At 41.4% G+C, this 12,466-nt stretch overlaps 3 protein-coding genes across 3 annotated transcripts in view; 1 reads left to right on the forward strand and 2 right to left on the reverse strand.

The window, feature by feature from the left end:
• The window catches only part of SARC_07136 (hypothetical protein), a 5,207-nt gene extending 4,449 nt beyond the window's left edge, over positions 1-758 (reverse strand). Inside the window, exon 1 of the mRNA XM_014298921.1 lies at positions 552-758. Coding sequence (XP_014154396.1) covers positions 552-615 — 64 coding nt within the window. The 5' untranslated portion in view covers positions 616-758. The remainder of the gene's footprint in view (positions 1-551) is intronic.
• Positions 759-1,415: 657 nt separating this feature from the next.
• SARC_07137 (hypothetical protein) lies at positions 1,416-3,583 on the reverse strand (the record flags this gene model as incomplete). Its single annotated transcript, XM_014298922.1, has 5 exons — positions 3,431-3,583; positions 2,518-2,646; positions 2,159-2,256; positions 1,766-1,972; positions 1,416-1,544 (listed from the first exon to the last, which is right to left on the reverse strand). Exons 1-5 carry the CDS (start codon positions 3,483-3,485, stop codon positions 1,416-1,418), a joined length of 618 nt encoding a protein of 205 aa, XP_014154397.1. The 5' UTR covers positions 3,486-3,583.
• A 1,720-nt stretch (positions 3,584-5,303) lies between these two features.
• SARC_07138 (hypothetical protein) overlaps positions 5,304-12,466 on the forward strand; it is a gene marked incomplete at its 5' end in the record, with an annotated part of 11,793 nt that continues 4,630 nt past the window's right edge. The window contains 13 exons of the mRNA XM_014298923.1: positions 5,304-5,368; positions 5,767-5,938; positions 6,209-6,326; positions 6,541-6,794; positions 7,042-7,173; positions 7,441-7,584; positions 7,774-7,880; positions 8,400-8,544; positions 8,945-9,129; positions 9,403-9,503; positions 9,898-10,032; positions 10,512-11,287; positions 11,629-11,945. Of these exons, the coding sequence (XP_014154398.1) occupies positions 5,304-5,368; positions 5,767-5,938; positions 6,209-6,326; positions 6,541-6,794; positions 7,042-7,173; positions 7,441-7,584; positions 7,774-7,880; positions 8,400-8,544; positions 8,945-9,129; positions 9,403-9,503; positions 9,898-10,032; positions 10,512-11,287; positions 11,629-11,945 (2,651 nt within the window). The remainder of the gene's footprint in view (positions 5,369-5,766; positions 5,939-6,208; positions 6,327-6,540; positions 6,795-7,041; positions 7,174-7,440; positions 7,585-7,773; positions 7,881-8,399; positions 8,545-8,944; positions 9,130-9,402; positions 9,504-9,897; positions 10,033-10,511; positions 11,288-11,628; positions 11,946-12,466) is intronic.

The following is a 12,466-nucleotide window of genomic DNA, read 5'->3' on the forward strand; positions in this document are numbered from 1 at the left end:
ATATATATAAATATATATATACTCTTTTATGTATATGTATTTATATATATATTTGTATTATACATATATATATGTATATATATATATATATATTTATATATATAGATAATATAAATATATATTTTTGTATCTGAACACATACATACACTTGGCGCAAATATGACATATACATCTATGCAATTGCGGATGTAAGTTGGGTGGACTAACTAGCTAATTCATACACAAAAATAAGAATACAAACATAGTTTGATATTTGTAAGGTAGATATTATAACATATAAATGAGTATTCATATTTACTCTCTGTATTACATAAGTATATCCAAACGTGTATGTATCTAACAAGTTGAAGACGGTGGAAACAACTTGTCAAAGTCCTCAATTCACATATTAATTTGTACCAGGTGGTACCGGCGATTATATCAATACACATTTCAATCTGTATATGTACATATGTACAAGACATATGTATCCGATAGGCTCAACTAATAATCGTGTTAAAAATTCGCAAAAATATCCCAAAAGTAACTTGAACCCAGGTGATAAAACATACAGGTTAACATGCGAACCACTTCCAGGGGGCGGTGCAACCACGCATAGTCAGTTGTACTGGGCATTATGATGTTAGGTTGACCTGATCTAGTATTCGTCGATATTTTTTCGCACCGTATGATGGTCTCCTACAGGTGTATTGAGTGCTGTAACCGCACTCGCTTCCGTCGTCATACTCTATATATTGATTAATATTCACAGTACACAGTCCATTCACTAGCTGTGATTTATTTTTAGCCTTCTGTGTAGCAAGCACATTGGTAAAATATCGCTGACGAAAAGCGAGCGCATGGAAAACAGGTTTGGCGCGCTTATATCGGTGATTCAATTGGAAACCGAATACTATTGGACGAGAGTGTCAAGTAACTATAGATGGCGCCGAACTATGGATACTCAGTCTCACTCGTCTCGTGTTTACGGCGGCGTGTACGGATAAAAATGCTACCGAAGTCCTATTAAAGTACAGTATAGCCTACACAAGGTCGAAATGATTGTCTATACTACACAGATGTTGTGCTTCATGACTATTAGGGGTTATCATGATTTCATGTACAAAAATTGCAGTTCACACCTTTTCGTTTTCGCTATAAAAAGATTTCTGTTTTAGAATGAACATGATTTCGAAGTGATTTCTACACTACTGGCGTTTGATTATCTATCGAAAACTCTGCAACTCTTGCTGAATCCGAGTTCTTTAATATATGTTACGTTTCCATATGCAAGATTTTCCTCACGAGACTAGCAAATGGTTTACTATGTCATCTATTTTGTTTTTGCTGTCACTAGTCTCTACTTATCGTGGAACATACAAGGTCAATACAATCATTTTATTTCATCAGTCTGTCACAATTTTGTAGTCACTTTTTCAAGGGACATACGACAGCCCTAATGTGGCCATAAACTCGGTTCCTAATGATTTTGTATTGAGCCATTCTAAAACCAGTCCACAATCCCTCTCTTTAAGCTCGAGAAATCCTTCCCCTGAGAAACAGGCCTAAACAGTAAACACCAAGAGTGACGGACAAAGACAGTAATGGAAAGTAAAAAAGCCGATTGAATTAATTAACTTGTAGAATAGAAAGCATGTCAGATCCATATTTCATAAAAAAACAGCTGCGAGTAAAAAAAAAGTCACTAATTTGATGACTGGAAGTATGTAGGGTCTCCCATGTAGGTGCGAAGCCTAACCCAATAGGTTAGGCCATAATTGCCTACCTGAAGACCTGTGCTCTCCATGCTGTTGGAGATCACGTGACACTCTTTGCGTTTGATTATCTGCCAGTTCCATCCACCCATAATCACAAGCATTTCTCGAACCGCACTGTCATTTCCCTCGAGACAGACCACCCCAGGTTTGCCGCTTTTCAAGAATCCGTTTAGACCCAACTCTTTCGCCCATGCGACAATGTCGATTCGTTTCGTCTGCAAATATTACGGAAAGAAAAGCTGTAGTAAAGATGATCGAATGTAGAAACGTACCGATATTTCACAGCAGCGCGACACCGGGCAGCTAATCGTACTTCGCAATCCCACGATGGGAAGTGCACTGCTATATACATGATTACACCCGGTCCCACGTTTGTATTCGATTGGATGCTACTGACACACCTTGCTGTATACATGATGGAAGAACATCCACTGTCTCACATATTTATCTTCTTCACCACCGGCCTTGGTGTCAACCTCTCGCTCGATCCTCTTCTCGACTGTCGTATGCGTAACGGAAATCGTGCGAGAAATATGAAAACATCAAAACTCATGCACATGTTATATACTATTATGAATACCAACTAATCATAGGAAGTAAATCCTTGTTAGTATTATTCTGCCTCAGCAATATAAAAACTTGTTCTAAAAGTACACGCAGACGTACTGATTCACATTCAACTGATAGACCAGATTTTCCATTGCAAATCATCACATTGAACGGGAAAAGCAATAAACAACGAAAACTGAGTGGGATATACTTTCAGCCGCATCCGCCATCTCGGCAATAGACGGCAGCAGTTCTGTGATCCAGGTGACTATATCAAAGACTCCCAGTGCTCGTTGCCCATCTGAATGGTTTTGCCCCTCCTGCTGCATGTACTCCTGCACTGTAGGAGCAAAGAAACAGGAGAAAAATTGGCAGGCGCTATTGATAGCATCACTGTCTATCGATATACTCAAATCAGACACGTAATTTTTTTTATAGGTACTCTCTCACTCACACCAGACTGTGGTGGTTACTATGACACTTCAACGGAAGTCTGTCCTAGCTCATGGCGTACACATCATCATAAATAGTCGCCGACGATACAGGAACAGGCATACAATCCGTTGAGACAACACTGCAGTTGAAGACAAATCCGGCTCATACTGATCGCAGAACAAAACATAATAGTCTCAATCTATGACAGGTACACTGAAACATATCACGTGTATAATACACATACAAAGCAGCATATTTGGAGACATATATGATACGATATTCGTATACTATAGATACAAAAACACTTTTAAGAGGACAACCCCTTTGCTCGTATCTATTTGTACAGAAAGCGATCCTAGGCTACCTCATATTTAAATGTAACCGCACATAAAGCAGCACATATTCGTCAACTAGAATCAAAATATGTACTGATTACGCATATATATATATATATATATAAATATATATATTTAAATACATCCATATTATATATATCCATTATATATATATATATTTATATATATATATACTAATATATATAAATATATACATATATATATATATATATATATATATATATATATATATATATATATATAAACTATATATTATTATTGTGTAAAAACATGTATATTTGTATGCATTCAAAATACATTTGTGAGTGGGAGGATTCCACGAACATAACTCACCTCGACTTTGCAGATGAGAGTGTATCTCACGGGCTAGAGAAGGACTGCTGACCATTACTTGACAGCATTCGGTGTCGGGATAGGCCAACGGGAGATCAAATCGCACTGTGATTTTGTCTGCACACGTACCCGATACGTACAAGTAAGTGGGCTTACATCATTTGAGTACTAAAAGTATATCTGTTCATCCATCTGTTCATCAATAATACCACAAACAGGCTTCTGTCCAGTTTCGGACCGCATTTTCTAAAATATTCATGGGTGCCTGTACAAACCGACGTACCTTTGTTAGCGGTGGGAATCAGCAGAGTGATATCGAAGAACAACGTGGGAAAGTCGGGGGGCAGCTTACTGTTGGACTGGTTGTCTACCCATTCCTGGAACTGCACATATATAATGTAAAGTACGGAGGTAAATATGATGTTGCCTAGATCATTCAGATATGCTAAGGGATAGTGGCGTATAGTTTAACGGTGCCTCATTCAATATACCAAGATGATTATTTAAGTTCGTCTCTATACATTCTTGAACGCACCTTCTCGGATATCATACACAAGCATACTGAGATACAGAAGAAACAATGAAAACACATACAAACACACGCGTGCCAAAGGTTTCACCTTTTATAAACTCTATAGGTATGATTGGAATCCTCAGACTGTAAGTAGCCTATTCCACAGAGTTTATCGTTTGAAAGGTGCTTTCGTTGTATGTGCAATGAACCATATCCTTTATTATTTGATACTGAACAGAATAGTCACTACTACACCGTATTCTGACTCGAACGCGTGACAGTTGTCCTTGTCTCGGTATTTTATGTACCTTCTCTATTGTATCTGGATCCACGTAGAAGTTTTCGTCCCCATAAACTGATTGCAGCACCATAGACTCCTCTATCTGCTGCTCTAATGCTTCGACACTCATTTTTAGCAACACTAATTGCAGCCTTCAGTTTAGGTCTTCCTATGTCGCCGTTAGTGTGGGTGTGCGTAGAACAGTAGATTCAATTCGCTATACTAAACAGAACGAATTCCAGGACCTATCAACAATGTTAGCGATATACGACGATCAGCTTTGAGAATCAGTTTCCATGTGGAAGAGCCCTGCTATGTGTACATGCATAGAAGCCCACAAGTTTACATATATCTAGACTTTCACGTCTACCAAGCTAGTAATCGGGTCGCATAAGTATGTACTATGAGACAGGGATACCGGAACGGTATATCCAAGGTAGACTTACGTAACGCGAGTGCAATTACATAGATTATTTCCCTTCATTATCGATTCTGAAAGAGCCAATATGCTTCACCTTAACTTCAACTTTTGCAACATAAATACAGATTCTGAGCTGCAACTTTGCGAACAGTTAATACAGTACATATGCAGAAAGTGTTTGTGTGGCATTTATATATAAATATATAACATATATAGTACACTCATGAAAGACGAATAAAATACTCATTTAAAAAATATATATATTGTACAAAATACCGGGAGTGTGGCAGAGTCACTCTCAATGAGATCGTGTGGATAATTTTTAGTGTATGTATAACTGACTAATAATCTCTCCGCAGTGATTTTTAGTATTTTGGTTCACACGACACGACATTATCGAACTTACGCTACATAGAGCACGTCGTGGTAGGTCTACTAGGTCTGATCTATAGGGGCCGTATTGGTATGTTAAATATATGCAAGCGTGTTCTGTTTTCACACTGTTTGACTTTGCCCCATTTTGAGCAAGGTCTAAAACGTACTGGAGTGACATGAATAGGTTCGGCGTTTGTTCACAGGTACTCTGTCGGAACTTCAATGCACAAATATTATGCATAGAAGCTGAGTTTGAAGAGTGTAGATAGCAAATAGCGTTTGCATGCAGAAGAAGATATACAACGCAGATAGCGTTAACATGTGCACAGGATGCAAACGGCATGTATTGTACTTAAATACCGACGTATGGCCACACACACACACACACACACACACACACACACACACACACATATATATATATATATATATATATGTCTGTGTCTGTGTGTGTATGTGTATGCGTGGGGATGTGTGTATGTATGGTTTTCTTTTGTGGGTGTGAGTGTGGGTGTGGGTGTGGATGTGTGTGTGTGTGTGTGTGTGTGTGTGGGCGTGTCGGTCAGAAAATGTGAAACGTAGGCACATGATATTTAATCACTTTCAAACAAAGTTCCACAGTGTAAGTACACAGTGAGTGTCAACACAGTGACAACTCTGTCCATTCCTCGACTCTATCGCTTGCTATACTCTGATGCCAAATTCTGCGACTCAATTGTCTCAGTCTACTCTTGTCATGCTTGCAGGGGCTGCACAGCTAGGATGGCTAACCAGCCTGTTGCTACCGTTGGAGATGTCCTCTCTTACTGGTATGACCAGGGTATTTCGGCCAGTTACAAGAGAATATGGTTTGTCAATGACGGCAGACAGCAAGAAGTGGACGATTATATCAGTGAGCGATTTGCTGACACCTTAAAGGTACTGCGTGATCAATAAGTACACAGAAAAACACATTATTTTCAATAGTCACTAAACACACAGCTGTTAGAGTTGTGTATATCTTTTGGGAGATACCAATGCGCATCGAACTTCTATATATTTTCCATTGTATGTACTGCATACCTTAGTTCGTGATGCGCCTTGCGCTGAGCAATAAGTTTACAATATACAGAATACACGGACCAGAATATCTCCGTGAAATACTATTTCATCAGCAACGATCTAATGCGAGTACAACAACTATTACAGGCCGCGGAACAGGACCAGTTGAATGATGGTGATTGGTCTGTGCTATCTCCTACTAGTGCGCTGGCGCGCATTCTGGTGTTGGATCAGTTTTCTAGGCATTTCTACCGAGATTCAGAAGGTGAGTATATTGAGAGCAAGCATATGAGATCAATTTACGTTGTGAATTAGAGGGTAGCTCAATTCTTGCTGGCATGTGTGACTAAAATGAAGAATCATGAAGGTATGAGATGCAATTTAGGTATCAAATAAAGTATGAATGTCTTCGGGATTCACAGACACCGAACTAAGTATTGGCTGGATTTTGATCTGATTCGAACATTTTGGTCTCACAGATCGAGATGCCCGCGTATCCGCAAACGACAAGAAAGCCCTAGAACTAACCGAAACCATCATGGCGAAGAAGTGGGATAAATCATACACTATCGAGCAGTTGGTGTTTGTGTACATGCCACTGAGACACAGCGCTACAGTCGACCGGCTGGAGACTGTGCTGGCAAAGATTGATGAGCGCGTGACCCTCAATGAAGAGAGGGCTGACCTTCTACGTAAATTCAGGAAAACCTCACTGAGGAGGCTACATGACCTGGTAAGTATACACACATACGTTTATGGGCGTTGACCTATCTATCTACACACTTGTTTCACATGGGAATCGTCATAGTAAGAGAGGACATTTAGAAATGTGTTGTATGTGGTGGTGGTAAAGTAGTCGTGATCATTATTTTTTATGCAAACGCACAAAAGTAGGATGACATTCTCCCACTGTTCTTTCCTAGTCATAACTCAACGACGCTTCTAAACTCACATAATGAGCTACCCTTGATATATCATAGCAAAATAAGTCAGGAGATGCGGACGATATTTTGGAGTTCCATCCGTTTCAAGCCGACGAGAGTAGTTTATTGAGCACGTCGCTGACAAAAACGATACACTCGTTTCTAGCAGAACACAAGACATCGGATATGGTATGTAGCTCTTGGGCAATATAAGGAACCTTGAAAATGCCCCAACTTGTAATGCTGTTCCGTCGCCACATCTTAAATACACCCGTCACTCTCAAGGTCATCTTCCGGACGTGTAGTACTCTTGTTCTACGGTGCATCTTGTGCTGCGGGAACGAACAGTATGTTTAAGTAGTTGTATCATATATGTTATTATATGAGGAATCAGTATCCCTTTACCGGTCGAAACTTCTAGTCATCCCGTTCGTTCATTTATCGTTATTTTATCAGGACTACATTTTGCTGTCGCTGTCTGGCGGGGTGGATTCTATGGTACTGGCATACTGTTGCCTCCGGTTGAGCCCATTATTGAACAATATCAAGGTTGTCTGCGCACACATCGACTACAACAACCGCAAAGAGAGCACCGCCGAGGTATGCTACTCATATCTGATACTTTCAATTGTAGGGCAGACCTGTTTCATTCGGATAGGTGGTTTTACTTCTAAGCGCGTCTAGAGCGTTGAGTATACCATGTTGTCTCGAGCAATTACGATCTCTTCCCGGTTTTGTTTGTGGTTGTGTTCCCTACTCACCATGTTTGCTTTTCCGTGAATTCGATAGGCCAATTTCCTAAAGCAGTGGTGTGAAAATCTGGGGATTGACATCGTGATACACACCATCGATGACATACAACGAGGCGTGACTCCGCGTGATGAATACGAAAAAAAGTACGACATTCTATTCTGCATGCACTATTGGCCTTCTTGTTTAATGATATCATTTGCAATTCGAGCTTAATCAATTTATGCTTCGAAGTCTAAGTGCGTTGTATGGTCCCGTTGCACATACTATTCTGCCTGGGTTGTGTCCGACCGTGATGTGCAATACACTGGCGTATCGCTTGTCTATGTACGACAGTCGGCACCATCATGGAGCATGGAGCACGAGTATGTGAGGCATTGAGCAATCAGACTTTTCGTATATCCTCGTAAATGTGTAGTACCCAAAGTTTGTGTTTTAGATCTTTAGTCGTAAGACACGGTGGATATATAAATTATCTAATTTAATACAGAGAACGATTTGGTGTACACTAATTCGGTTTGTATTGATCGATAAAAACTTGTGCTGTCTCGCTATTGTCTGTACAGTGTGCAAGATATACCAAGCTTGAAAGCTAGGTGATTATCGCGCTGTACAATGCTTGTATTCACAAGAACTTTTAAAAATTCACACTTTGTGTGTTACAGATCGCGAGATGTGAGGTACAATCTGTATAAAAAAATCATGAAGAATTTATATAAACCGGATGGGACACCCGCAGCTGTCAGTGGCGTGTTGGTAGGCCATCACCAAGGCGATGTGCAGGAAAATGTCATCTCAAATATGATGAAGGTAGGTGGAGCAGCGAGACATGTGTTTGGTCGATACAATTTGAGTGAATTTTTGGTTGTTGTACCCCTCAATGCCATGATGAGGCGGCGGTATCTTTTGTGTAAAACGTATGTTCATGCACATTCGAATCCAAGATCTGGTTTTACTTGTCAGTGTTGCTTCAACATATGGCTGTAGCAATAGTGTAGTCTATCACAAGCATGCTAAGATCACACAGAAGTGCAGCCAAGATATTCGTGGTCGTGGTCGTGGTCCGGAATGTTGGACCTTGCGAACTAACCCTTGTTCTCTCTATCACTTAATCTACATATTTCTAACAAAGCCAGTTTTAAACATACATACAAGCACTCCACATCTATATATCATTTATCTATTCCGTGCGCTTTCTCCTGCTCTCCAGGGTTGCAGTCTTCTGGAAGTGGCTGGTATGGCGGAAACCAGTGTAGTCAACGGCGTAACGGTTTGGCGCCCAATGATGCCACACGAGAAGAAAGAGATTTTTGACTTTGCCCACAAGTACGGCATACCTTATTTCAAAGACACCACTCCCCGATGGAGCACACGCGGGAAACTCAGGAATCAACTGTAAGTCTGGCACAGAGCATTTATGTTGTGAATAAGCAGAAAGTGTTGCATTTTGTTTTTGAGTACGGACCCCGCTATAAATACGACATAGGTTGTTAGGTTAGACATCAACTATATATTGACCATGACAAATTATGCGCTGCGTGCAATCAGCCGGGCATCATTTAGCATAGCGTATATGTCCGCTCCATGCTTATGCCTTGATACCGCTTCTGTTTTCGTACTTTCCAATGTTATATTGCCACTTTTAAATCTCATATTGTAATATTCCAGTTTGCCCACCCTGGCCGATGTGTACGGAGATGGATTCACCCGAAACTTGAGCTTGATGGCGAGTGACAGTGCGCAGCTACACTATATGTGCTTGACTTCAGGTATCAGGTGTTCTTATATTCTTCGACTGCCTCTATCATTTCGACAGCAGTATTGCTCGCACCACGCCAATGCGTATCTAGATTTCCAATCTATGGATTTTGATATTCTACCCATTTTGATTACGATGTTAAGAAACTACTTGTCTTTGTGTAGGCGTACGATTTAAACTGGGTTCTTATTTCTTGCAGGCCAATATTGTGTTGTGATCCGAATGGATTATTATATGGACGAGCAATTTCTCTTCACAGAAATTAAGCGAGGACTCGCTGTTTTGTTCAAATCTGGTCTCGGGTAGTGAGATAATAAGCTCTCGCTTTCGTCCCAAACCTTTAGACACTGGAAAGTAAAATTTGGAATTGGAACTCACTCGCTATTGTAATTCTCACGGCCTAGTTTTCAGACCGTTCTGGGATAGCATGGTACAAACGCCCATGGGTGTGTACTTCGACGTTATCGGCTGGTTGAACATGCCAATCTTTTTTTGGAAGCAAAGTTTCCGCCACGTGTGCCACGACATGCTGGGCATTGGTATGTTGAATGCACATACATACAAGCAGTAGGGTGTTAGGGCAGGGTACATATATTGTCTACATGTACAATTATGCTGCCATACTTCTCTATTGGAGCGAGTGCAGATACATGCCCGTGGTGGATACTCGATATTCATGTTGCGCCTGTTGTCTTTCCGAGAGGTTATCCGTACTTGGTTCAGTGTTAGTGTCTGCTGTTGGCCGCCTTTAGTAACTTGTACTCGAATCCGAATCTAAACAATTCTTGCCCCAATCCAGCCTGTATACCCGCTACTGAGAGATGCTCGACCTTTTGCCTCGAATGTACAGTACTATGAATTCGGTGCCTAATATTCTGAGGCCGCGTAAGCAAATTTATGATCTGACTGAAGAAATCAGTACAATATTTTCAATTCTGACTAGTCTCATCTACATGAGTATCAGACATGACCACTCATTCTTTACTTTATTATATTATGTACTGTGCTGAAATAACAGGAATGATTGGTGAGAAGAGCGCTGTGCTGTTGCTGGCACGTATGCGGAGCCATTGCGAAGCCTTGTACGTAACCAACCCACTCACTGGACCGCAGACTATCGCACCCGGTGCAGGAAATGACCCGGGAAAACTTATACAGTCTCGCACCCGGGTGAGGGTAAGGACATCGGGAAGTAGCAGCCAGAATAAGCATAACAACGGGAAAGTAGAGGTCGCCCAGGCCAATATCACAACACCAATGAATCAGAACACAGATATGAACACGCCGTACCCGACATACACACGCACTCGCAGTAGCCGCACATCCCTGCCAGGTGCGAGCAGCGACGGCTTCATCGGGTTATCGAGTGACAATTCACAATACACAAGTGATTCGCTCACGCATGATAGTCAGAACATCCATCGCTCAAAGAGTGGCGGTATCCCAGTAACGAGTAGGCTGGCGGCATCCAGGTTTACCTCTTGCACCCTGTCACCCATACTCGGCAGCACGCGCACACACACTCGCTTTCTGTCGCACGCGAATACGACCCCTTATATTAGCACACACGGACAAGCCTCCAACACCCTCTCGCCCACTAGTAGTATGTCCCCTACACTTTCACGCACACCGATCAGTACTCCACCCCCGCTGGGCTTGGCGATGAATGCTACAAGGCAGCACACCATGCCGGCGCAGCCCATAGTACAGCTTGTGAACACCTCGAAAAGGACCATCGCCATTACACCGCAATCACCTCTACCCCTTGACCAGTACCTTCCCTTACTCAGACAGGTGAGCTTACAATCATATTTGTCTTGCATACGTATACAAACTAAGCTGTGCGCGCGTGTGTTCACATGTGTCGTAAATGACTTGCAAATGTGTGTTCTCGCTGACGTGTACATCCTACGTATATGGTTTTCAAATTTGTATGTGCTCCTATATTGACATGCAAGCAAATTGCCACAGACATCTGTCGGGTAGGTTTTCTTCGCATCTGTACTCCATCTTCCGAAGTGGGTGCCATACTCGCCAACGGCTTAACATATATATAAATAAAGCACACGTTGAAGCAGCATTAACTCATGTCTTTGCCTGTTGTATCTGTCTGTATGCATTACAAACTACTGTAGGCTTCGGCGCCTTTACTACAGCTGGCCACTCCCGAGAGCGCAGATATCGGTTGTTTTCCACCAAATTCCGGGCCAGATCTGCGCGCGCAACACACCGGTCCATGCGCACACAAATGCTCACCGGTGAATGCGGGAAGAGTTGCCTATCGGAGAGACTCACAGCCTCTGACCCTAAACCCTAGTATTAGCCGGCAGTTCGCTGGGGCACGCTTGCATGGAACGAATTCAAGCGAGTTACCCAATCGGATGCGAGAGCGATACTCCACGGACCATACGGCTTTACAGATGGAGAAACCCCAACGTCCATTATCACTTGAGTATGTTATGAGTGTGAAGCGTTCGATATGTAGATGCGAATGTGTGTTTGTGAGTTAGTATCAAGCTGCCGTATACAAAGGTGACTATACTGATATCATTCGCAGTAACATAGTTCCGCTGGGATGCAGAAATCACAAACGAAACAAAAGGATATCTATGCCATGCACTCCAATATTTCTTGACTTAGATGTGATTCTTACTAGATCTATGTATCTATTACAAACATCTGCAAGTGATAGCTACATTTTTTACATTCATATAACTGTTTACAATGATAAGTATATATATATCCCCTGTGTGTAAAAGTGCCTAAAAGCAAGTATCTTCTTGTCTGGTTCAAAGTATATGTTCTTATATGTGTTTTATATATTACACAAGCATTCACACACACACACTCGTATGTGTGTGTGTGTGTGTGTGTGTAAATTTATGTATGTATGTATGTATGTATGCACATATATACATATGTATGCATTTATGTATGTATGTATGTATATACGTACGTACGTAATGATATATA

This window comes from Sphaeroforma arctica (assembly GCF_001186125.1).
Source record: "Sphaeroforma arctica JP610 unplaced genomic scaffold supercont1.546, whole genome shotgun sequence".
In the NCBI taxonomy this organism is placed as follows: domain Eukaryota; class Ichthyosporea; order Ichthyophonida; genus Sphaeroforma; species Sphaeroforma arctica.